We start from the raw sequence: 26,536 nt of genomic DNA, 5'->3' as shown, positions 1-26,536 counted from the left end.
ACTGTGTTTCCCCAAAAATACGACCTAGCCAGACAATCAGCTCTAATGTGTCTTTTGGAGCAAAAATTAATATAAGACATGGTCTTATATTATATAAGACTTTTATGTTATGTTATGTTATGTTATGTAGACCCCGTCTTATATTATAGTAAAATAAGACCAGGTCTTATATTAATTTTTGCTCCAAAAGACGCGCTAGAGCTGATTGTCCGGCTAGGACTTATTTTCGGGGAAACACAGTCAACAAATTTAAAATTAAGGGCAAAATGTAAAAATGGTGAATCTTCCATTTGGAATGGAAGAAACGATTCAGTCATTGATAATGATCTCACAGTGAATTATTGTTATTATCAACACCAGATTATCCCAATCTCATGCCAAACAGAGATCCAGTTTGTGGTATATCTAGTAGACCTCAGACATGTCCTATTTTGTCGTTGAGTTTTATTTCTATTATTCATTTCCTTTCACTTCATACTGTCTTACTGCTTGTTCTTCATGTGTGCTCTGAATATTAAAAGTGTTAGTGACTTAAAAAATTATTGCTTCTATCAGTTTCTAGTATATTGGTGCTGTACATCAGTAGTTTTTTCTTATTTCAATTTCTTTTTTCAGGGACACAGAATGTTGGTCTTATTGTTTTGTTCCAATCTTTACTGTTCTTACATATATAATATTTCAAGTATAGTTATGTCTTTTTTGCCTACCACCTCATATTGAACAAAGTCAGAAAGAAGACTGAGGGAGTCTAGATTTTGACTAGCTTTCTGTGTAGGAAAAAACAAAGATGTTTCTTTAAAAATATATTATACGCAAATATTAAAAACAATTTCTTCATACTCTTTGATTATTGAAAACAAAGATAATAAGCATACAGAGAAATCACCAAGTAAGTATAAACTTCTCAAAAATAAAAACGAGAGATGTGTCTGTGTTGTAAAACACCAGTGGGAAAACATTAGCTATACTCTATAACCAACTCAAGTAAGAGTCCACCTTGTCCTAAAGAACAGCTCACAGAGGCAGGGAAGACATGTGGAAAATACAACAGGGAGTGATTTTAAAGTCAGAAGAATTGGTTTCAAATGCTCAAATCTGCTGTTAGCTGTGACCTTGGGCAGGAATCCAAACTTCTTTGAATTTAAGTTGTCTTATTCACCAAACTGAATTTTAGTACTCCTACATTCTTTCCTAGGGTTTTCATAGGGACCAGATGAGATAATGTGTATACACCAGAATGTGTTCTACTATCTGTGAGTATCTACTCTGACCCAGTCACATGGGGTCAGACAAATAAGTCTACAATACGATACTGTACCCTGAGTTCTGACATGAAAAAAACATGGTGCATCTTGAAAAATGGAGAGAGATATCTTGTCTAGCCATCAGTGGTAACTTTTTAAAAATGTGACACCTAAACTCACTACTAAAGGACAAACAAATTAAAAATGTTGAAGCTGTGTATGAAGAATGATCTATAGAATGAAAATCTGGATGACGATAGGAACTGCTGCTAATTTACTAATCTGAACATAAGGTGTGGAAGGACTGGGGTTGGGGCGGTGGCACCAGCCTCTGGTTTCCTGGCCTCCCGGACTTGTTTGTTATGGATTTCCAGTCCTTCCAGGAAGAGGCAGTCTCAGTTCTGCCCAGAATGTCTTCCTCTTGTTGGTACTATTCTCAGGTTCATTTGAATCATCCTCTTTCAGGGGGCCTTATATGACCCTGTAAGAATGCATGGCCTTCTGAAAATGTAAAATAAGAGGCTCTAGCAATCACTTATACATCTCTAATATCACAGAAGCATGCAGATGGCAGAAGCGTGTGGTTTCAACTTCCACTCTCTCTAGAACACGTAAGGCAGACAAGTAGGAGCATCAACAATACAGTAAGTCCTCACTTAAAACCAATTTCATCACAGGCTAATTGATGGAAACAAGAGTTAAGTTTCTAAGGCAACTCATCAACATTATAATGACACTGAACCAAACAACGTTATTCTAGGACCTGCTGTATTTTTTATTACCGCAACAGTAGGACCTATAGGGCTTATAAGTATTCTAAACATCAGTTGAAAGCAAAATAAAGCAAAACAAACAAATGACAATAACAACAAAACTCAGATTAATAATCTATTTAAAATACATAAGTGCCAGAAACTGGCTAGGGAAAAATCCACAGAGCCTGTATAATTACGCATCGTTCATACATATGCCCAGGCACAAACCTTCTAAATCAGAATAATCCATCCTGGCTGCACACGTCTGCTGATGTGAAGGTAACAGAAGTCAGACAAGGATCCTCCAACTAAAATAAATAGCACTGCCTACCGACTTTAAAGCGGAAAACAAATACAAGCAAGGCCATAAATTCCGAAAGCTGCAGAGAAGGAAAACAAAGCAGAATAAAACCATCTAAAATGCATTCCTTATATTGCTAAGAAAATAAACATAGCTAAGAAAAAGTATAAAAAAAAGTGACCTTTGAGTGAAAACCTGAGGAATAAAGCTTTCCACAGTTTGTGTTTACATTGTAATGTGACAGAGGCAAGAACAATAAAAATAGACTGTCTTAAATGCCACGGTTTACTGTTAGCAGTATTCATGTCAACCATATATCTCCATTTTAAAGCAAGAGGATGAGTAAACAATGTTGATTGCTCATTTACAGAGTACAGAAAAGGCAGTATGCTAACAAAGGCTGGAATGCTTTGTGTTGTTATCAGTGGCAATATTTTTAGAATTCCTTTTGGAAGGCATGAGTATAAAGAGATTTGATGCCACTTTTTTTTTTTTTAATTCTCCCCAAAGAAAATTGTGGGGCGGGAAATCATTAAGTTGTTAAAGGTATTAAGGGTATATTCATTCGAATAAGTATGACTTAACCAGGTTGCTAATAGAGCTATTATTCGATTAACTCTTTTCAATGGTCCTGGAAATAATTTGCCCTGCCTTTTTTTTTTTTCTCTCTTATTGAGTGAAATAATAGGAAGGAGGCACATAGACAAAAATGACGGAACTTTCTCTGATCGTAGAAGAGTACATATTGAAGAATGAGGCAGACCCACTCCTCTGGTATAGGGGAAATGGAATTATGGGGTGGAAGTGTATTTTTCACATGAGTAGTTGTTTGTGCCCTCGCCTTGTCTAATAACTGGATCCTGAGCCTACGAGGCACTGTCCTTCACATGATTAGCTGATGTGAGTGTCCCAGTCACGCTGGACATGCCCTGCTCATTTCTGATCTTTGTTTTTCTCACAGGCTATACTGCTGCAACTGGGACAGGGAATATATTCCTTATGGGTCAGACACAATAAATAAGAACCAATAGATAGAACGCATTCTGTTACCTAAAGGCACATGTTACCTATTGGATTTAGCAGCTCAAACGGAAGGTCTCATCTATACAAGAAACATCATGAGATAGGGACATGCTTCACCAATTCAACATCATTAACCAGATGGTACCTGCTCCACAATTTCAAAGCATTGGGAAAACACAAATACCATGGGGCCATTTCCCAATTGTTATGCATGTTCATTCTAAATAATTGATAATTAGTTTCTTTTATTTATAAGCGATGACAATTGTGCTTGCTATTGTTATTTATGCTCTGTAGTTGTCTGGACCCCAATTAGCTATCAGTGACTAGATAACTTGTGAGGTAACCTTTTGGAAACTGAAAAATGTTAGCAGATACTCTTGATTTAACAAGTTACCCAACATAGAAACAATGCGTATTTGAAGTTTAAAACAGGTAAAATAATATATACAATAAATATGATCTGATATTCTTATTAATTTGTTCAGAAAATATTCTTGGAGAATCAAACGTGTGTAGTACCATGTTAAAAAAAAAGTGCTGTGAATTTGTGTGAAGAATTCTGTTTTACGATGAATACTTCTGACATGATACAAATCATTTACCTAAATTCTCCACCTTGTTGGCCGAAATGTAAAAAATAGTAAAGCCTGTCTTTGAATAAAACTGGCAAATATTAAATGGATAACTAATCATTTAATCTCCAAAATATATCATTGTCATACATCCTGGTTTTGAAAGAAAAAATTCAACTTGTAAAAAGTTGATTGGATCAATATATTCTCCCAGACAACCTTGGTGTTTTCCAAGTTATTTAATAGGAAGTATCTCTGTACACAAAGGAAGAAATGTTGCAGATCCCTAAGAATCTGTAGCCATCATTAAAATCAAGACCAAGGAATTATGATTAATCTTGGCTACAAGGTGAGGGTATTCAGAAATGACAGGGTCCTAGAGACCATCTAGCCCAGGTGTTGCATTATAGAAGTGAGACAATCAGGGCAATTAAACCAAGGAAGGAATGGCCCAAGGCCTATTGTAGGGCAAAAGGGAACTCTAGTTCCTCCAAGGTCTTACCAAAAAATCGACAAAGATATATTTATTCTGCACATGTTCTCAAAATCACTATCTATTTAAATATATTTCTTTGTTAGTTCCAAAGTATGCCCACCCCATACATCCTAATTTTTTTAGGGCAAGCACTAAACAGCATGGTTTCCATATTGTGTGTAAAGTAAAATTACAAAGCCTATACTACAAAGATATAGTACAGATCTGTTCATGGATTATTCACAATTTTCCCATTCTTTTAGACAATCAACTGGTCATACCGTGATACGAGAAAAGTGTTAGAAAATTAATGTTCTATGCATTGGTAATAAAAGAAAATGAAGTATAGACATATGCTACAAGTAAAAGGAAAGGAAATTAATATTTCAGAGCCATTTCAAAGAGGGTAGCAGTGGTGAATGTCGTAACACTGATTCTAATCCAGCTCATGATTTTCTCAGTGGCAAATATAAAGATATTTGCTACAAAGCTAGCAAAATAGCAACTTCCTTAAAATAATTAACTACAAAGTTCTTCATCTCAAATGCCCAAATCGAGAAACACTCTTCCTTTAATTAACTCCAGTTCACTCTGCTAAACCAAAAATCATCTTCCATCACACTAATATCAAAGAGCTTTTAAAAGCAGTATTTGCAGAAACACAGCAGCGAACCCATGGGATACCATGTACTTCGAAGCACAGTAAACACACTCTGTTCCCTTGATGTGCAGAGTGTTTGGCTAAACTCGAAAAGCATCTCCCAAAGTGAATATGTGTTCTACTGGCACTGAAGATGCTCCAGGATGAAGAGGGTCTTTCTGATTTCCCTAGAGAGGAGCACAGAACACAACATCGGCCTGACTGGGGTGATTGCGGGAACATGCATTACCAGTGCGGGGGCAGAGCACATATTAACTCCACACACTGGGAGACCGTGTTCTCTGGGAAATGCTACAAAACCCAACACAGATCTCTATGGGGAACACAAAAGATGGTATTAGAATTCCAACATTGTAAAATTTGATGCCACAGGAGAAAAATAGTAATATTATTTGCAAATTAAAAAGGCATGGCTACACAAATGTATGAGTCATTCCCTGGTGAATATCCTTCCATCATTTTTAATAAGCGTCAATCACACAAACGTACCATGTACTGTATGTTTAATTTTTTAAAGCTTCTAGCAAAGCCAAAATTTTGATTTAGGTTTGAGAATTAAAGTAAAAGGAATAAATTAAAACTTCTATTGTGAGTTAGACGACCACGCTCATGCACTTGGAAAGGTGAATTCAAAGACCGGCTAATGGGTTTAGAAGAAATCATTTAAAATTTATTTTTTAAAAATAGGATTTATAGGGCTGAAGGAAAAAAAAGCAATATTTTTTAATTCTATCTAATGTCAAGATTAATTTTTTTTTTGCTTTTCCTGAAGATCATAAAATTAATAAATATCATGTTGGATTCTATCAAATCTAATTCAAATAAAAAATAAAAAACAAAATAACACATTAAAATCACTGACATAAACTCTTTCATTTGAATTGAAAGGAATTTGAGGTGAAAAGACCTGGGGAACATTTAAGTCAATGTTAAGTAGCAGTCCAATTGTGTAAAACTCATTAAAATATTTAAAATGCTATTTTATTAATCTTTCAATTATTATGTCATTGTTTTTCTTAGATGATGACAGGGGAAACACACACACAGTGGCAAATATATAAATTCTAGCAACTACTTTTTTAGGGAGGCTTTTTTTTGTAATGATAAGGCTATTTAAGTCACTTGCTTTAAAATAATATCTGCAGTATAGGTTTTCAAAGTTGAGAGTAATCTATGGCAAAGAGATTAATATTTAAATGCAACACAGCTTGAGTAGATTATGTCATTTAGTCTTCACCACAGCTCTGTTAAATTGTATAATTGATTCCATGTTAAAATATAAAGAAGGGGCCCAGACCGCCAAGATAATCCCGGCATAATTATTAATAAAATTCTTTCACTGTCAAAGTTCCTGGTTTGGATGATAAATTATATAGCAACCATAGAAACCTGGAAACGGAGATGCAGAAAGTTTCAATCATTGATTAATAACCATATGCTTCCCCAGTTGATTCAGGATTGGAACCTCGTTATGCATCAAAGCAGGTCACCCTCTTTCCCCTGCTCAGCACCATGTCAGAGCCAGCAAAATCAGCAGTGTTTTCAAGAGAGTAATTCGAAGATGAAGAAGGATAGCCAGTCCAAAGAGGAATGTCAAACACCCTGAAATGCTTCATTAGAAAACCAGCCCTCTGGATTTTCCTACTCCCAAGGATTGACTCTTAAAAGGCAAATGCTCCCAGGAGAAGTAACACTTCAACCAATGAATTCATAATAAAGTAGGAACGAGTCGTCAGGGAGTGGGAAAGAAGCAGATGAAGAGAAATGCTGAGGAAGCAATAGGGGATGAAGAAAGAGGGAAAATAGTAGAATGCCATCTGTCAACAGGGACAGAAGTTCACCGACAGGGAACTGCAGTCTATCTCAAAAATTAAGCCTTGATGTAACATTATAGTCTAAGGGAAGAGCTTCCTAATAAAGGTTAAGAATACTACATGATTTGGCAGATTCTGGGTACCAGGAGTGGGCCAAAAGGAACAGAGAGAGGAGTGAATCAGGGACTGAGAGAGAGCAGAAGAGGGCCAGCAGGGGGCGTCATTGGCACAAAGAGGGACACCATCTTCATGGAAGCACTGCGATTGCTCTCCCACTTCATAGCAATTAATGGGTTATTAATTGGGTTATTGGGTTATTATTAATAACCCAAGTAATGGGTTGTTATTATCAGCTACAGTTCTGGACTTAATTACTTGTGACAGATCTTGTTGACATTTAAAGCAGAGAAGGGGAGAAAGGACAGAAAGGGGAAAAGGAGGTGTTTTACAAACTAAGGGACACAAGAATTGAGGATGCAATAGAGGAGAGAAAACTTTGCTTTCCAGGAGCAGCATGAACAGACCTCTACAGAGCAGGTAAGTGTGATTATTTGCTGAGCCACCTAGGGACATGTGTAGTAAATAGGGACACGTGAACTAAAGAAGGGGTTACATCATGCTACCGTGTTTCCCAGAAAATAAGACCGGCTCTTATATTAATTTTTGCTCCAAAAGACGCATTAGGGCTTATGTTCAGGGAATGTCATCCTGAAAAATCATGCCAGGGCTTATTTTCTGGTTAGGTCTTATTTTCAGGGAAACACGGTAATTACTAAAGATCCCTCTTGGGAAACAGGAAGCAGAAAATGAAAAAGCAATGATTTGCCTAAGCTAAGGCATGAGGGCATGGCGGCAATCGTTAACATCAGTGGTATTGTTTAAGGAAAGGTGGAGCCTGTGGTTCTTTTGAAGACACAAGTGTGGATGTTAAGAGACCTGCTCCAGCAGTCTTTCCAGGTGTCTGTTATACACCTATTCCTCCCAGCAGTGATGGTCAAATCATGTGGCCTGCAAATGCAGTCTGTTCTCTCTGCTGGAGGAAAATAAAGATTAAATAACTTCCAAAAACATCACCACCAACAACTCTCCACTTTTTGGTTTAGTAGAGAAGATGACAGGTTCCTAAAATGGGAGGAATTATCCAGGAAACAAATCTGAAAAGAAAAGTTCTCTGGGTAGCAGAGAGCAATGAAGGATCTACCACGCAAACCTAAGTGGCCAGAGGGCGACAAGAAAGAAAATTATTCAAGATCTATATATCACTTAAGAAACTCTGGGATTTCTAATTGGGTTTCTCTGGCTATACAAGCATAAGTCAAATTGGACTCAAATCTTCCACTCCTTTTAGGTTCTTTCTTCAGGCGAATTCAAACGCAGCACTGACATTGCTTCAGCTGGCTTAATGGAACATGGAGAGGGTTGGGTTTGAGGAGAAGACATGGATTTGTGTCCCCAAAACATCGCTCCCTTGCTATGCCACTTTAGAACCTAAAGTGGAGATTCTCAGTTAATGTCTTTTTAGGTTTCTATCTTTATTATTTTCCTCTGCAAAACAGGAACAAGGATAACTGTTTTTGATCAGGAGTTCTTTAGGAATTAGGAGGACAGATTTACTCAAATTAGCTCAGGCAAGAGGAGGTGACTATTAGGAAGGTCAATTTCAGAGACTCAAGCAGAAGTGTGGCCAGAAGTTGTGGCTCACTGGAAACAGGGACCTGAAGAAGAAAAGGCATGAGACCAGGACTTTACCCACTTTCTATGGGATCCAGGAGCTCTTGCGTCTTCACTTATTCAACAGCGCCTACTTCATTTCTCTTTTTGTCTTACTTACACATAGCCCATCATGGTTTCCCAATAGCCCTCCCCGTCCCCAAATCACATAACAAATGAAACAGAGATTCTGATGGCGGCAGTTGAGATCAGTTTTTTTTTTTTTTTTTTTCTAATCATCTGTGGTTCATAGAGGGAGAAAGGGACCATGTGGTTAAAAGGTTGTCCCTTCTGAACAACCGAAAAAAAAAAATTGATTGCTAAAAAAAGCACGCGAGGTAGAAAGTTGAAAGTTTGGCAGAATGACTGGCATCTCTAACCTAACACTCCATCTAACAAGGTTACTGTGAACATCAAGTGACATTTGGAACACAATATGTGTACACATATTTGGAGTCAATTCTTTTTAACTTCTATTTAAATGATGTTCTGATTAAGAAGAATTTCCTTAACTCGGAATTTTTATACCATTTTGAGCTCATTATTACATGCATCTCCAAAATTTTTTCCTCTTTAATTTACCATTTCTTTCTTCCAGCCCAAATTTTGCAAAATAGGTTTCAGTACCTGTGGTCTGTTAAACAAAGTGGGAAGAATGGTTTTGGGTGCTTTCTAATGTCCAATAAAAATATCTTTTAGAAATATAACTGTACATATAGCATATTCTTCTTTACTATATTTGGTGACATAGTAAATAAAAATTGATTTACCTCCTCGCTTGTTGATCTTGGCATAGCCAGGAGAATAGCTTGCAGACATAGAGGACGAACTGCTGAAAGCTACATGGGAGAGTCCAGACACAAGTGGCTCATCACATTTTTCTGAAAAGAAAAGAGAGAGAGAGAGAGAGAGAGAGAGAGATTCAATAAAGACCTTTACATAATGACGGGTATGTTTTTGTTAAAATGATTATTGACTATAGCACAAATTTGAACATTGATGATATAACATTTGGCAAAAGAACAGAATTTAGGCAACTTGACGATGATAGTTCTAAGAAATCACAGGAACAGTTTAAACAACCTTCTGATTTCAAGAGTCGTAATGAGGACCGAGTGTTTTATTCCCAAGGGTCTCATTCACACCTGCCATCACAGAATCATGAGGAAAGTCGAGATTGTTAACTTCAAACAAGCTTTAGAATCTGATGTCTTCTGGCAACCTTCAGGTATTTATTCATTATAGGAACCGAAGGTTAGACACATTGAAATTGGAGCAAGGAAGGATGAGAGGAATCCTACCAAAACTAAAAGACTGAGAAAAAGGTGTCAGTAAAGGAGAAGACAGACTAATCACCACCTTGAAAAGCACCTAAAAGACTGATTAATCCCATCACACTTGAACAGTTAGCTGCACTGGAATCAGGAATCAGGTGATCCTTCAATTCTATTCTTCTCTTGGCTTCTAGAGTGCCATTCATTTTCTTTTTTTTTTTTTTTTGTCCTCCTCCCTCACTACTAGCTTGTTCTCCAATTCCTTTGATGGATCGTTCTCATTTTCCTAATGTCTAAATGTTAAAGTACCCAAGACTCCATTCTCTATCTCTTCCCAGTCCACTCCTGCTCTCTGAGAACCTGCATCAGGGGCTAGGTCTTCTCATCCTGGAATGTCCCACACGCTACCAGCTCACATCACCTGGCCCTCAGCGATCACAGATACTGTATATCCATCCTGATCTCTCCCGTGCTTCTCTATAACCCTTCTGCACATAGCAGCCAAAGGGACACTTTTAAAAATACCTATGGGTCATGGGGCCTCTAGGCTAAAATTATCCACTGGCTCCTGCTCTCAATCACTCAGAGTAAAGTCTGAAGCCTTCCACTGGCCCACAGAGGCCACTGCACTGGTCACATCTCCCTTCATCCTCCTCGTCCATTACTGTCCAGACACCACGCCCCCTCCCTTGCCTTCCCCAACAGGCCTGCTGCTACCTTCAGCTTTCACAACAACTACTCCAGCTACCATGAGGCTCAGCCCTCACCTCTCCCAGACTTTGCTCTCTGTCACCTTTCGTCACTGAAGACAAGCTGTTCTGGTCGACCTGGCTAAAAGAGCACCAGACTGCCATCTCTTGCTGTACCCATGTGCTGCCTCATTTTCCTTTTTAGAATTTAGAGCCACCTGACATATTATGTGTTCACTCATTTAATCATTTAGTTGCCTTTGTCTCCCTCTAGGTTGGAAGCTTTAAGGAAAAGAAGTTTGTGATAGTTTGTGTAATGCTTATTCTCCAGCGACCTGAACCACACTAGGTGGTTGACACACACTCCAAGAACGTTTGTAGAATGAATGAATGAATGAATGAATGAATGAATGAATGAATATAAGAACAAGTAAACCTAACAAACCTCAGAGTCTTGAAGCGCTATGCTAAATAACAACATGGCCCAACACTTAATTTTTAAAGAGGTGGTCTCCAATCCCCAATGAATATTTACACACACTCAGTACTCTTTTTAGTAACACTAAGGGTTGCACTGAATATTCTAGAATGCTTTCTATCTCAAATATTTATAAACAGAAAAAACTTGAGCAATGGAAGGAATGGAATAGTTTTCTTGAAAAGTCACTCAAGTGGAGTTAAGTCCCCAATAACCTTGGGGAAATGAATTATTATTCATTATCTCATCACTCGAGTGTGCACCAATTTGAAGTTAAAATGAACAAACCCATCCTTGTAAAACATTGTTAAGAGTTTTTATTTTTCCTAGTTATACTGCAAGTACCTCTGGGAAATAGGGCATGCGTATGAATGTATTCCCCAGAAAGTAAATGTAAAAGAATGAAAATATGAACATAAAACTTATTTTAAGACTATCAGTTCACAAAGTGGGTATCTAATGTGAAGGATTTCACATCCATTGTTTAAAAGATGTACTATTCAATTTAGCTACCAGTGAGCCTGGATATAAAATCTTGGTTTCCTATCTTCTGACTCTTTTGAGTCTATCTTTTTACGACCTTTACACATAGCTCTGCTTTTAACTGGAGTCATCCTTACTGCTAAAGCTCCCATGATATTAAAAATGTGCTAATGTCCACCATGTTCCTTTCCTTCATTCAAATGAGCATCAAGCACATTTGTTTTCTGTGCCAGGCCCAGGAAACACAGCAAAAATGTGTCAGAAACATGTAGACACATTTTAAGAAAGGAAAACTGTGTTAAAATTATAATTATATTTACTGATAATAAAAGATGAATGCAAGTCACATTTGACTTCTGCAATTACAAGAGGTGCTGAAAGTGGTTACCATCAGCATCCAGACACTTCTGATGACAGCGAACTACTGCTTGAGCAACGTTAACCAAAGTGTCCATTTGTATACATTTTTATGATACCTCCAGTGTATGCATGTGTAGGTATATACATATACCATGTTTCCCCAAAAATAAGACCTCGCCGGACCATCAGCTCTAATGTGTCTTCTAGAGCAAAAATTCTTATAAGACCCAGTCTTATTTTAATATAATATAAGACTGGGTATAATATAATATAATATAATATAATGCCATGTCCCATGCTACAAAGGTTGTGGGGAGCGAGGAGGGCGGCAGAGTTAAGAAAAGACAGTAGCCATGAATAGAGGGCAAGCAGGGCCAAGGGACTCCAGCCTCAAGGACTGGGCCCTAAATCAGGCCTAAGCATTAGCTTTTATTAGTTAGGTGGGGAAGTAAAGGAGATAAAGCTTGTCAATCTCAAGATCTGTGAATCCCATACGTAGACATAAGGTACAAGCACAAAGGTGAAGCAAATTCCCTGAAAGGATCCGTCTCATAGACTCTCCTTTCATTAGGGGCAGGTACAAGGAGACAGACGGGTAGGCTGCTGCATGGCAACAATATAATACTGGGTCTTGTATAATATTAAACTGGGTATAATATGATATGATATGATATAATATAACATAATATAATATGATATAATAAATACCCGGTCTTATATAATATAATATAAATTTTTGCTCCAAAAAATGCATTAGAGCTGATGGTCCAGGTAGGTCTTATTTTTGGGGAAACACGGTATATATATTTGTGTGTGTGTGTGTGTGTGTGTGTGTGCCTTCACACACACACACACACACACACACACACGTCTCCATCCCATTCCCCCATGACAGGTAATAATATATGGACCCACGTAAAGTAATTAAACATGACACAGTGAGAGAATAATACCAAACTGTTTGTAATTCATCGCTAAATAGAATATTACCAAGTACTAAAAGTAACAAATAATTTAAAACGCAGGGCTATTATTTAGGTGAGTTGCTCATCAGTCCTGGCTCCATCATATTAATAATTGTATAACCTTGAATATGTCAATGAATCCCCCTCCTACAGATGGCTCACACATAATATGAGAACATTAGCTCCGTCTCTCTCAAGCTCTAAAAATGCCAAGCATTGTCAAGCACAGGAGTTCACCATGTCCTATAGGCCAAACCGGCCCACAGCTTGCTTCTGTAAATAAAGTTTTACATTGGAGTTACAGCCACACGTGCTCGCTTCGGCAGCACATATACTAAAATTGGAGTTACAGCCACGCTCACTCATTTATGTATTGTTTATGGCTGCTTTCACACAACAGCGGAATGTCATAAAAGAGACCACATGGCCTCTGAAATATTTGCTATTTGACTTTTTACAGAAAAAGCTTCCCAACCTCTGGTCTAGTGTAACAAATATTCCAAGTAGAAGGAGAATAATTAATGATCACTTTAGGTATCAAGTAACATATAAATAGTGAATAGAACCTCAAGAACCGAGGGACTATAGACAGGTAAAAAGAAGATTTTGCTATTCTAGGAAGAATAGCAAAATCATGGAGGCCAGAATGGGTATGAAATGTCCCAGAGATGGTGGTAGTAGCACTCCATGCACACACCTATTGCCATACTGACATTTATGATGAACTATCCATTTTTATTTCCAACTGCAATAATAGTTATTACACATTACATAATCCAAAGAGTGAGATTGTTTGTTGGGTTAGAATGTGTGTCTCAATATTTTGCAGATATTAAATACCAGGAAAGCAGGCAAATCTCTGGACTAAATTATAATTTTTATGCAGGGGAGAGAGAGAGAGAGAGAGAGAGAGAGAGAGAGAGAGAGAGAGAGAGAGAGAGAGAGAGAGAGAGAGAGAGAGGAAACATACATACTTGAAATAATTTAGTATTGTATTTTCCCGTGCTGGGATATCTTCCAAAACTACAGCCACACAGCTATGGCAAATACTTGGTCTCTGGTGTACTTCCCTTCCAGGGAATCTTGGATGAAAACTAGAGGAGCAGATGGGCCTTGAGTTTTATTTTCACACAATTTCAGTCAATCAGGAAGGCAGACTAACTGTAAGAATTCTGTACTGATTCAATAATGGCTGCTGCCCTTCACCTAAGACAGTGTGGCTGAGAAGGGTCGCCACTGGTAAGGGCTCTAGGTAGGAGTTTCCAAGTTCAAAGGGCTCCAGAACGAACATAAAGGACATTACAAATGGCATTCAAATGTATCTCTGATTAAAACAAAATTGGAAAATGTTCCCAACACAGTATCTTATAAAATCATAGCACTGAAATATGTTTTATTTCACACAATAGGAAACATAAGCCTCATAGACAGAAAACAACTGAGAACAGCAAAGGATTCCAGAACCAAACATTGCTACCAGGACAGACTTTCTAGCAATATCCTCATTTATACTTGAGAAAAAAAGGCACCGTGAGAGGTGCATTCTCAGCGGAAGGCATCGCGTAATGGTCTCCTTACGTCCTGTGCATTCAGTTCTTAACTGTTGAAGCTGGAGCTGCACTGTCTCAGGTGTTACGGCAATTCCTAGTCATAGTCCAGACAAATTTAGGAGCCAGACTTCCCTCTAAACTCTCTGGTTCCATGGCGTGAACTAGCTTTTTTTTTTTTTACTTTACATAGTATTACTTGTATATTTAACTAATACGTATGAATTACTACTACTGGTGATTTTTTTCCCTCTTCATATTTCACATGTTTAAAAGTTTTCTACATTGATCATAGTACTAATTTACAACCAGAAAAGAAAAAAAAAACATTATTTTTTTAAAGTAAAATAAATTTGAAATTTAAAAGACATAAATAGATTAAAAAGTTACCCTCGTGTACTGCTGGTGGGATTGCAGACTAGTGAAGCCACCATGGAAATCATTATGGAGGTATCTCTAAAAACTGGAAATGGAACTACCTTATGACCCAGCAATTCCACTCTTAGGTATTTATCCAGAGAAATCCAAAACACTAATTCGAAAAAATTTATGCATCCCTGTGAATTGTGAATTGCAGTGCTATTCATGATAGACAAGACATGGAAACAACTGAAATGCCCATTGGTAGACGACTGCATTAAAAAGCTGCGGTACATTTATACAAGGGAGTATTACTCAGCCATAAAGAAGAATGAAATCTTACCATTTGCAACAATATGGATGGACCTAGAGAACATTATGCTAAGTGAAATAAGTCAGACGGAGAAAGACAAATGCCATATGATCTCACTTATAAGTGGAATCTAAAGAATAGAATAAATGAACAAACTAACGAGAAACAGTCTCAGAGATATAGAGAACTATCTTGAATCGCAAGCTGAATGGTTGTGCTAATTTCCTGCTCAGGTTCCAGGACGAGCTCAGTTCTCCCCTGAGATGTTCTGTCTTCCCCTGTCAGGAAGTGGAGTTCCAAGGACCATCGCTGGCCTGCTGATTCCGAGTGGCCTTATTCTGTCTGCTTACCCACATGCCTGACAAGTGTCATGATGGTATTGGTCTGAGCATGCAGCTACCTGTGTACCCACCTAATGTGTTCCGTTGCCCACCTACCACTTCCTGTGTTATTCCCTGATACCGTCTGTGTGACGTCCTAGGCAGACCACGCCGTGGGATACATTCCTTCAATGACTGTGGGAAAACCCCTGGGTCAAATAAAGTGTATTTCTTATCCAGCCTGATGGATCAGGATTTGAATGAAAAGGAGACTGAGGTCATGATTCAGGTGCTTCTTGAGTCATCGCTAAGGTTAAGATAGTTCCTTAAGGTGTTCATAAATTATAATAAGTAGCACTGCTTCTCATTCTCTGACCAAGAGGAGATTTGTATAGGATCTCGTACATCTATGTTTCAGAAACATTATCCCCAAGATTATGATTCTTTTTTTTTCCTTTTTGAGAAAGAAGAAAGGAAAAAATGAAGAAGGGAAGGGAAGGAGGGAGGGAGGGAGAGAGGGAGAGATAGAGGGAGGAAAAATGGGAAAGAGGGAGGGAAGAGGGAAGGAAGGAAGGAGAGAGAAAAAGAAAAAGACACACAGTTCTAAAAAAAACTTCATAATCTGTTTCTTTATAGCTGTGACAGGCTCCCTATTTTTACTCCCCATAAACCTGGGCAGCTGGTTACAAAAGTATTTTGTTTTGATGCGCTTATAAAAATGGTGCTTTGTCATTTCTCAACATGCATTACTTGAATAGGCACTATATTTTTTTCACCTCATAACTTTGCTAACTTTAGGACTCTTAAAAAACAAAAACAAACTTAGATCATTCCACATGTCACCTGTGGAAATCTTATATCCCAATACTTTTCTTTGGGGAAAGGGAGTAATAATCATATCTGAAAGCTAAATTTTCTTTAAATTTAATCATTTATAGTATAGGATATTCAAGTATTATATTACTTCTTCAATAACATGGAAAGTACAGGAGACAAATATGACATTCTCTTTCAGTATTTTTTATAATTTTTTTTTACGTAGTTGTGATCTGTTTCTTTAACTTAACATTGTCTAATAAATATTTTCTCAGGATAGTCGTGACTTTCAGAGGTGGCATTAAGTTGAGGTTTCCCCAATATGAGCACAGTGAAAGAGAAAACATGCTTCTTACAGTCAAAAGACCTAGATTTTAATTCTATCAGCATGAATTTGGACTATTTAATTCTACCTTACCCACAAAATCCTCAGTTTTTCCATTATTTCAAAAGTCTTTTCCCAGTTTTGAATCATTGTTCTATGATTTATAAATCATAGCAATATATAATAAATGGTTAAGTAATCAGTGTTATAGGAGTATACTAGAAAAACGTTTGCTTCTCAGTAGGGCAAAAACACCACTGACTCCATTTCATTTCCTATTTTATATACCATCACTTCCATCACATTTTCCTCCCATTTGTATGGTCCATACATTGCTTTGTGTACCTCTTGCTCCAGATTCCCTGGCCTACTCTTTGTCATTGGAAATACAATCCACTTTTGTCCTAATCCTATAAAATTCCATACAACACAAGGGAAAAAAAGCACTGTCATCATCCATGGAAGTAATCACTGTTACTAGTCTTCACACACACACACACACACACACACACACACACACACACACTACATAAACAAATAAGAATATTCACAATGTGATCTTTAACATACTTTTTTACTCAATAATCTATCATAGAAATTCCCATGCAAACATTACCTTGTTTTCACGCATTTCACTTTATACAGAGACCTTTTATTATTTATACTAGGATTGGCACAGCAGGGTTAAATTCCTTTGTACAGAAAATTCAAGAGTATTAGATCACCTGTACAAGAGGTTATATAATTAAATTGAGAGTTAATCGTCCTTCTGTACAATATATTGGAGAATGGGCTTCATTTTTTTTTTACGTACCCCAAAAAGGACTTAAGGGGTATGGTGTCCATGAAGAGAAGTACAATTAGTATGCCATCAGTGTTGATTTGGGGGAAAGTTAAAGATAATAAAATTGGAATTAAATTAACTGAGTGGACATTTCTTTTATGTCATGAAGTGAAAATCAGTAAGTGAATGAAAAGAAATGTATCTTTGCTCTTTTTCCTTCTCACTGAATCTTTTTTGTTTACTACCTGATGGTGGTGACTCCATTTACTTTTTTGTTCATTTTCCATTTATTGGGACAAAGCTCAATGTGCTACCATATACATTACAGTAGCTGAGAGCCGCATATGGCAGCCATCCCATCCTCCTCAATGGTGTAAATGGTAGACTATTAAACCAAAATCAGTACATAAATGAATAGTAATAACAATCACGTATTGAGTACTTACGTGACAGCCAATATATTAACTATTTTGAGAGAATTACCTCCGGGAATTGTTATAGTAAGCCTTTGATATATTACCATTTTACAGATGAGAAAGCTTGAGATCTCATCACCAAAGAATATTAGAGCCTGGACAAAAGTAAAGTTGTGCCTGATTACAAGGCCCATGCTTTTGAAGTCTTCATTTCAAGAACGTACCATCTCTAGATTCACTTCAGATAAAATTTATGTATTGCATTGGGTTTATTGCTGGGCTATGCAGATGTCCTAATAATAATGAAGTGGTCAGATTTGTCTTCCCACTTCCTATTTTGATCCCAGAAACTTACTTCAGGCGATATCCTCAAATAATATGATATTGCTGCAATTTCAGTATCTTCTGTCCACATCAGACCCATATCTTTACACTAAAAGGAAGAAGAGCCTCTCAGAGAAAACCATAGAATCAGCCACTCAATGGATATACATTCAGCAAAGTACATTAAATGTACTCCATTTATTCGTGTAATAAGTACTTATTAGGCAGTTATTTTCTGCTTCAACCTTTATCCCCTTAAAATCCATATTCTTCACAGTCGCCAGATGGAAATTTTAAAGAGGGGAGAAGATTATTCCAGGTCTGAGGACGTTCTGAGGACATCCCCTCCCATCTAGTATGAAATCCAAATTCCACAAAAGCCCATGATATCCTGGCCTTGAGGTATCCTTGGTGTTCTCTTATTTCATTCTTCTCCTCTGGGTCACAAAGCTCTAGTTTCCCTCTTCCTTTCTCTTTTTCAGACACCAAACACACTCCTGCGCAAGGGCTTTCCCACCCTCCTTGTAACATTTACTCTTTTCCTGGCCAGTTTGTCTAAATCAACAGACTGAACTTCCACCTTCATGACCTCCAAACATGACTTGCTTTGGATAGCACTGTTTTAGTTTGCTCACAGCACCAAACACAATCTAAAATTACTTTGATTGTGTATTTATTTTTAATGTATTACTTTTCTTTTTTTTTTTTTGCTCTTTGAGATCATGGTTTTATTCCTTTTGGATACACACCCAGAAGTGGGATTGCTGGATCATATGGCAGTTCTATTTTACAAATTACATTTTAATGGTTTTCTTGCCTTTTCATCCTTTCATGTCTTTTTCTTTTCTCTTTCTTTCTTTCTTTCTTCTTTCTTTCTTTCTTTCTTTCTTTCTTTCTTTCTTTCTTTCTTTCTTTCTTTCTTTCTGTTTTTTTTTACAGGTATCTCTTTTTTAAAACAACAAAAAAATAATGGTCACAGATTCAACATTATTAATGCTAATTAGTGTCTTGGAAGGAATTAGGTCTTAGCCAAAAGAAAATAACTAGTATATTGTGATATATGAGTAGCCTTCAACTGAGTATAAGGACCCAATGTCAATAGACAGTATAGGTTTCAATTCTTTTGTAATTCCCTATCCTGGCCTAATTCTTAATTTTCTGTGCAGCATCCATTCTATCTGATTTCACCTCTAGGGAAAACAACAACAACAAAAAAAAATTCATAGAAAAAAATCAGAAAGGAGGGCAGCTCTTTTATTTATTTATATTTATTGATTGATTGATTGACTAGACTATAAATATCAGGAGAATAGACAAATGCTATGTTATTGGAACCTTTACTCCTGGGGCCTAAGAGCCTGGCATGAAGCATGAATTCGATAAGGGGTTGTTGAACCAATGAAATACTGACAAAGATAAGAAATACATCCATCTAAAAGTGAGCAAGGTAAAATGATTCCTGGTTTTGGCTATTGAGATGTATTCAGTTTACCTATCGGATATTTTTGCATTTTTCCTTTTCAAAAAGTGCTTGACAGAGAGAGTCGGTTTCATCCCCTGATATCATACAACGATTTCCTTACTGTATCGCATGTAAGAAAGATCATGTCTCTGATATTTATCAACTTAAAATAACTTGTAATTTAGGACCCTTGAATTATGTAGAGGGTTTGTCTTATATATATATATTTCAAAAAATTCATTTGTTGGAGCCAAGATATTTTAAAACTATAAGTTTTAAAATATCTTGGCTCCAACAAATGAATTTTTTGAAATTTAAAGCTATTGACTTTTCTGAGTTAGCTCTTTTATATCTCGTTTGTTTCTATTCAAAAGAACATAAGGTTCTGATATTTTTTATATAACACTTTCATCCTGTATCAATGAAAATCTATTGTGACAAGTGTTTGTTTATATGTTGATTCCCTGCTATATGCTGGTCTCTTCCGGAAGGGCAGTGGACATCTTTCAATTCTTAGCACGTGGGTGTACAGTACGTGCTAAGCATTCTTCACATACTTTGAAAAATGTTGAATATAATCAGTATACCAGCATATGACGATGAATAAATTCAATGCTATTACCTTAGAAAAACACATCACAATCCTTTCATTTTCCTCTTTGTTGGTCCATTAGCTATACTCAAAAATAAATAAATAAATAAATAAATAAATAAATAAATAAATAAATAAATAAAGCTAGAAAATCAGTCACATATGCAGGGATCATGGTTGCAAGTCAAACAGAAAATAGTCTGGTCTGCATATACCAAGGGCAAATTACTTCGAGACTTGTAGTTCAAAATTTGTTGGACATTGAACAGCTGCAGCATATTTCTGACAGATGGTAGAGCAGATGAATCAGTTTCGAATTATCTACTGAATTATTATATACTAGGGAAAAAAACAGATTTGTGAGGCATGAAAAAAAATAAGTTTTGTCTCCTATCATTTGAACATCTAATATCGCAGAAATAAAACATATAGCACAAAATGATAACAATTTTCACCCTCTGTGTACTCTAGAAAAGTTTTTGAACATTTAATTCATATTGCTTTATGCAAAGAAGGAAACGATATTCAGAAATAGAATCAATTATTTGACCTGGAACCAGGCAGAGGTTTTAATCTCTGAAACAATGGTGACAGTGGATTTTTTTTTAACTCAAATTCTACAGCCTCATAAGGAGTCAGAGTTACCTAGTACTTTCAACAAACTTGTAATTTGAAGAGTGTCAAGGTCAACTGCAATATCACTAAACAAATGTGAGCACTCTTTCAGCATTCACCAATAATCTTCCTATAGATGAGCTTTTTTGGAATGGAGATTTGTTGGTAAATATCTCATTTTTGACTCTCTAGTTTCATTGACTGGTCAATTCAATGATAGAATTTAACAGTCAGATGGAAGGTACTTGTTGACAATCAAGTCTATTTCCTGGACTACCTCACCTACTTTTTACCTTTAAATAATTGACTAAAGTGCAATGACAAACACCCTCCAGTGTTTCTGGCCCAAGTCACTTCAGATTAGATCAGGCACCCTACCCTGCTGGCACAACGTCGGGCACTATAAAGTTCAATAATGTTTAATAATGTAGAATAATTGACAAATATATATGGTATGCTAAAGTGAAAGAAAAGTAGGCTATGAAGCAGTCCTTCAAATGTGATCCGAATTTCTGAAGTATACATTTACGGATGAAAAACTATGTAAAATATTCACCATGATGTCACATTGGTTATGCGATCATAACCAGTTCCCTCTCTGTTTCTTACTTTTTTGAAATCTTCTTTAATGAACATGTATTGATTTTATAGTAACATATGAAAAATACATAGTAGTAAGGATAATGATGGTCGGTGAATATGACTGCCAAGTTGATGAGCATTCATTGATTCATTCAACGATTATTTATTGAGTGCCCACAGTAGGAACACAAGAGTGAACAATAGAGTTTAATATTATAATAAATAATATATTTTAAAATTACACAATATGTCAGATGGCGATGATTATAATGGAAGAAGACAGGGATAGAGCAGGGAAAGAAGATGAGAGTAGCTGTCATGGGGTTGGGTAGGTGGATGAGTTCCCTATTTTAAGAAGAAATCCTCTTTATGACACGGCTGTCCCTTCCTCTCAGAGGCAGGCCCTTTGAATGAAAGTTCTGTATTTCACGACTAAGGAAATGTCCTGGGAATGTGGGGCAAATCTCAAGATAAAAGCAGGTTATATTGATTTCCAAGAACATATTCCATTCCAAAGAAACTCATTTGCTCATATACATATGTGTGTGTGTGTGTGTGTGTGTGTGTGTATGTATATATGTATATATGTGTGTGTGTGTGTGTGTGTGTGTGTGTGTGTGTGTATATATATATATATATATATATATATATATATATATAAATTCTAAATAGTTTTGCCATCATTCCCTGTAGTGAACAGCAACGAATTATGCTATTTCAGGAGCAGTACCTCCAGTAGGAGGTTTCCAAGATGAGCAGACAGGAACTGAAACTTAACTCTAGTCTTAGACAGGCAAGGACAGACTAGAGTCAAGTTCAGAATATTCAGGTCAGAAAGCTCAAAAGGAAGGCTCAAGAGAAAGACAGCTACAGGCAAGCAAACAGGGACCAGAAGCCCAGAGACCAAAGCCTCAGCCAGACTGCTGAGAACCCATCCTGAGTGAGAACCCTCTTCCATCTCTGTGGTTCTTAACACAGCATTCTGGGCGTGAGAATAGAAGCGCTATAATCTTAGAAATTTTTCACAGTTAAAAAGATCTTATGCCTTCCATAGAAAGGAGGAAAAAGAAACCATAGCAAGCAAAGGCACAGACATGACACTAATTAGAAGTTACAAAAAGGAAGTTTGATTAATATGCTAGGAGCATTTTGGGGAAGTGGTAAGGAAAAAGGATTGAAAGTAAATGGTGTGTTCAGCCTTGAACACCACGCAGATAATTTTCAATCTCCTACAAATGGGAATGGAGAACAATTAAAGGTTTCTGAACAGAAAAAAAATTATAGAGTAAAAGTGCAGGGAAAATTACAAAAAAAAAATAAAATGAAATAAACTCTGTTTTTTTAAGCTTTTTTTTTTTAGGTTTTTTTAAGGTTTTTAAGCTTTCTGAGAGAGGGACATGCCCAGAAAATGAATTCCAGATGGAAAAAGAAAATGCATCTTGAGAAAACAATGTAATCAGAAATGAATAGAACCTGGACACACCCCAATCTACAGAATTCTGTATTGCCAAAGTTCACGCAGCTGCCAAGAGATGGGTAGCATTGTTGCTTTCACATTCTGAAATACAGAACAGAGTCACAACAGTAAAACAGGAATGAGACACATACATGACCATCATTATGGAGAGATGGCTGCAGAAACAATCATCATTTTCTCAACACACCCACATTTTTACAGAGCTGGCCTTCAAACCTGATTGAGAAAACCCAAGTGCTAACTTCTTTTCAGTCTCTATCTCTCAGGAGCTAGTCAAACATTCCTGTTGAATCTCAGTTTCCCCACCTGTAAAGCAGGAACATGGGACATGAAATCCTCATGATTCATTCCATGGTGGACATTCTCAGATTCCATAATGTCTTGAGATGCTCATCAGAGGACACAATTTTGAAAAGACAGCCTATCCTTTACCATCAAAAACGTGCTTGATTAATCATTTCTTGATTATATAAAGAAATTAAACATATTTCAAGGAAATTACAAAGCAGATCTCCTAATGCTGGTAGACGGATTAATAGAAAAGCACTGAAAGAATTATTTATAGCTTTACTTCTTTTTGCGAGGGTGGCATGTATTGTGATCTAGATGAAGCCTCATGAGTAACAGATAATGGCACTGCCTTCCTTTGTCAATAAAGCCCAGGGCACACTGCCAACTCTGCTCATGTAAACGTATCCAGATGTTTAAGAAATTGGCATTCATTCACTCCTACCTTTAGAGCACATGTGGCTCGTCTTGTTTTATGGTCACAATTGTTCTTTTTCATCAGAAATATATATTCAAAGGGATCTGAATTGCTGGCTCAAAGGTTCATAGTAAGAAACTTTTTTATTACATAGCCTTGAAAGGAGCATTGCTTTGTGATTATTCCATTCAATCACATTCTAACAGGGAGAGTCAGTGAACTGTGGGGTAGATGAGAAATACCAGAAGCCAAGGTCCTGTCATCTATAGTGAGGAAGCAGTCCTCCCAAACGAATATTAAAAAAAAAAAAAAGTACTAAACATTTGTTTTATGACCATTATAAAGTTTTGTTATAAATATATATAACACAACTGTTTAGTACTATTTAAGAATATTTCTCCAATAAACATTGTTGGAGAGAATGTGGAAAAAAGGGAACCCTCGTGCACTGTTGGTGGGATTGCAAATTGGTGCAGCCGCTATGGAAAACAGTATGGAGGTTCCTCAAAACATTAAAACTAGAGCTACCTTATGACACAGCAATTCCACATCTGGGTATTTATCTAAAGAAAGCAAAACCACGAATTGGCAAAGATATCTGCACCCCAGTGTTCACTGCAGCACTATTTACGAAGTCAAGATGTGGCACCTAAGTGCCCATCAGCAGATGAATGCATAAAGAAAATGTGGTCCATACAAACAATGGATTATTACTCAGCTTTGAAAAGAATGAACTCTTATCATTCGCATCAACATGGATGGACCTAGAGGGTATTACGCTAAGTCAACTCAGACTGAGACAGACAAATATCATAGGCTGCACACCTGAAGCTGATAAGAAATAATATTGAATGTCAACTGTCACTGAAAAAAAAATAATTTAAAATAAAAGAATACTCATCTACTATGATAATGTGCCTTATGTTATAGGTCTATAAATCAAATATGTATAGAATAGAGGAAAATGGAGGACAAATGCATAGGCTTGGGATTCAGAGGTAGGAAGCCTAGAATTACATTCTAGTCTACTCTCAATATGCATATCATTGGATACCTCTCTTAACATCTTAGAACCTCACTTTTAACTTTGACAAAATAGCAATTAAAGCAAAGCTAATAAACTATTGGTATCAATAGATGGCCTATATTTACAGATGACATTTGGGAGGTGGGGAGTGATGTAGATAATAAATACCTCATAATAAATGGGATTTTAGAATCTAGACAAGGATATAGCATGAACATTTCCCACCCATACGATATGAAGTGCTGTAAGAGAGAGATAAAGGATTCATGAAAGTGATAAGCATGCATAAGGGAAGGACAACTGATTTTGCCTCGGAGATAATACCACCAAGCTGATCACTACTCTATGGTGAGTTCCATAAAATGATATAAAAGAAAATGTCTTTTAAACTATAAGTCCTATACAAATATTAGTTTCTTTTCCTGATGCAATTTAATAAAGAAATCTAGAGTTAAATATTTGATTATTTTTTCAGATGTCTTAAGATTAATTCATCTTAAAATATGAGATGGTATTAAGTGAGCCAAAATATAGTCATTTTTTTTTTAGGTACTTGAAAATATTTTATTATGTTTTGCACGTCTTCACGTAAACCAATGGAGTAGATCACCATATTTCTTTCACCAATTTTTTTTTTTATATAGAAAAGTCACTTCGATTCCAGAAGTTCAAATTGATGACTAATTTGAAAAAAAACTGCGTATCGACCAGTGAAGTCTAGAGAATTCTTCCAGCTTACTGTCCACTTTCTATTCTTATTCATAATCATTTTTATCTTTACTAAGTATATCCCGTTTTAAGAAATGTACCATCAAAAGGCAAATAATCCTGCATCATAGAACCATGGCAGCCTATCTGCACTGAAGAGCCCACAACACAAGAGATTTCTTGTGTAGAAACTACAGGAATGTCTATTACAGAATCTCCTATAAATTGCACGATATTATTTGAATAATTCCATAAATCATGTTACAGACTCACTCTGCACACTGTTACAGTTCCTTGATATGCTTTCTGACTCTGTTGCAAGTTAACCTGCAAAGATTTGAATTATGTGTTTGCTATTAGTTCATCTCTTGACGTTCCGTATTTCTTATTGCTCAGAACATAAGCATATGCACATTGATACATTTTTCTAAGTTCCACTTATTGGTTACTGTTATTTGAAACATAATATAAAAATGCACTTGACAAGTTACCCTGGAGGTGACACAGCAGTGTGCAAAGAGAAGTATGAACATCATTTATTCATGGCAGAGCAACGCTGCCTTTTTGATTTGAGTTTTCTAATATCCTCAAATGCCACTGTACACCAATAACAATTTATTTTTCAGTGGTACAGTTGGTGATGCGGAAAATATTTTTCCTGGATTTAAAAGGGCACAAATATTTACAATACAGTTTACAGTCCATCCTTGTTCAGGATACAATTTCATGTAGATTGCAGACATTCTCTACTGTATCTGATTTGCTGATTTTTCATACCCAGCAGAGTCCCCAGTACAACTACAATGCTAGCTACATATGTGTTGAACGATGAAACATGTCTGTTTATTCCTATCTCTTAGAATGGGTGCACGTGGGGTTTACAGACACAACATGAATTACAGCTCCAATGACCACAAACCCAAAGAATACTGAGTTTAGTCCTGTTGCCAGGGAATGTCGCCCCAAAATACTTCAGAACATTGTAGTGTTTTTGTAGTATTACGGAAGATAGTCTGTAGTATTTCAGGGTTTACTCCTTCCCCAAATTGGCTATATAAACCAGACACAGTGGAAGTAAGATTATCTTTGAGAAATTTGAAATAGGTTTTTCTCCTGGAATAGAAGCAAATTTGATGTGAGCTGCAGTATTTTGTCATTGTTAGGGATAATCCTTCCCTTTGAGATGATTAGAGTAAATTTGGAGGGAGAAAAGGGAAACTCATTTTGAGAAGATGGTGTGTGGTTTCCCCAAAATTGCATTTCTTAGAAACAGATCACCTAAGGAAAAAAAACCAAAAACGTATTTCTTTCCATCAAAAACTGCAGGGGCAAAAATAAATAGCCTATCTTTCCTA

The 26,536-nt window shown here is 36.6% G+C and overlaps 1 protein-coding gene across 1 annotated transcript in view; it reads right to left on the bottom strand.

Moving 5' to 3' along the window:
- The window catches only part of CNTNAP2 (contactin associated protein 2), a 1,518,236-nt gene that overhangs the window by 1,016,873 nt on the left and 474,827 nt on the right, over positions 1-26,536 (bottom strand). The window contains exon 2 of the mRNA XM_081038748.1: positions 9,329-9,439. Within this exon, the coding sequence (XP_080894874.1) occupies positions 9,329-9,439 (111 nt within the window). The remainder of the gene's footprint in view (positions 1-9,328; positions 9,440-26,536) is intronic.

This window comes from Rhinolophus hipposideros (assembly GCF_964194185.1).
Source record: "Rhinolophus hipposideros genome assembly, chromosome: 25".
NCBI classification, from domain to species: domain Eukaryota; kingdom Metazoa; phylum Chordata; class Mammalia; order Chiroptera; family Rhinolophidae; genus Rhinolophus; species Rhinolophus hipposideros.
The sequence above is the reverse complement of the archived record's forward strand: the minus strand, read 5'-3'. Positions and strand labels throughout refer to the sequence as shown.